Here is a 1,125-nt window from a genome sequence, read left to right on the forward strand (position 1 = left end):
CACAAAAAATCAAATTCCAGGCACTGAAGTGGATGGTGATAAATAAGTCTTTGATAAATATGGGCTACTACATTATAAAAATACACATATCAGCCCACATATCAAACTTTTCACACCTTTCATACAGGTTACTACAGTACACATAATAGAGTGAAATATAAACTAAAGAAACATAGATGAAATTAATTGAAAAATACATTGCAAAGATAAAAATAACAATAAAATAAAATAGATTTAACAGGTATAAAAATAAATAGCATTTAATAAAAGCTATACTAGAAACTAAATCAAAAAGATTAGGAGGACAAGACAAAATAAAAAATATATTAATCAATAAAATAAATAAGAGAGATAAAAAAATAACAAAGTAACAACACAAAAACGTTTTACAGAGTAAATACAATGAAGTAAAAAATGTCTTAAAACCATTCTTAGTTCATAGCCAGGCTGAAGAAGTAGGATTTAAGTTTACATTGAAAGATTTCAACACTTCCATCTACTCTCAGATCTTCTGGCAAACTGTTCCTGCGGCTTGGAGCGTAAAGGCTAAAAGCTGCCTCACAAAACTTTTTACTCCTGCACTTTGGAACTACTACTACTAACAGACCTAATGCCAGGAATCAAGGAATCAAGGCAATGTGTTTATCATTATACAACACAGGGCTATATACGAGAAATGAAAGTTTGAGATAATAGATAATCAAATTCATAGAATAACATTAAAGATAAATAAGATAGAACATTATTCGGAATAATTTCTACATAACCTATTTGTAGTTTCCTACTTGTTCTTGAAAATAATCACGACTCAAATTAACTCTTTTCTACATGCTGGAATCAAACTCAGGTTTAATGTGTGCTTTTTAATGTGTGTTTTAGTTTCAGTGCTCTGCTCAGGAGAGCGAGGACGCTGTGGAGGTGACAGTGTCCGGACTGAAAGCCACAGACACAGATATGTACCGCTGCGAGATAGAGGTCTTCTACCCACCTCCCTACCTGCGGCTCACAGGCAATGGCACACTCATTCATGTCATAGGTGAGACGCACACAACATACATACTCTCATGTGCAGGTTGAGCCACTGAGCTCACAGTTCACATGTCCTTCTGTCCTTCTTCAGTCTGA

At 34.2% G+C, this 1,125-nt stretch overlaps 1 protein-coding gene across 1 annotated transcript in view; it reads left to right on the top strand.

The window, feature by feature from the left end:
• Positions 1-1,125, top strand: part of cd28 (CD28 molecule) — a 5,492-nt gene extending 4,367 nt beyond the window's left edge. The window contains exons 5-6 of the mRNA XM_035675929.1: positions 880-1,036; positions 1,121-1,125. Of these exons, the coding sequence (XP_035531822.1) occupies positions 880-1,036; positions 1,121-1,125 (162 nt within the window). The remainder of the gene's footprint in view (positions 1-879; positions 1,037-1,120) is intronic.

This window comes from Morone saxatilis, unplaced genomic scaffold (genome assembly GCF_004916995.1).
Source record: "Morone saxatilis isolate NCDOM2014 unplaced genomic scaffold, NCSU_SB_2.0 Contig5, whole genome shotgun sequence".
NCBI lineage: Eukaryota > Metazoa > Chordata > Actinopteri > Moronidae > Morone > Morone saxatilis.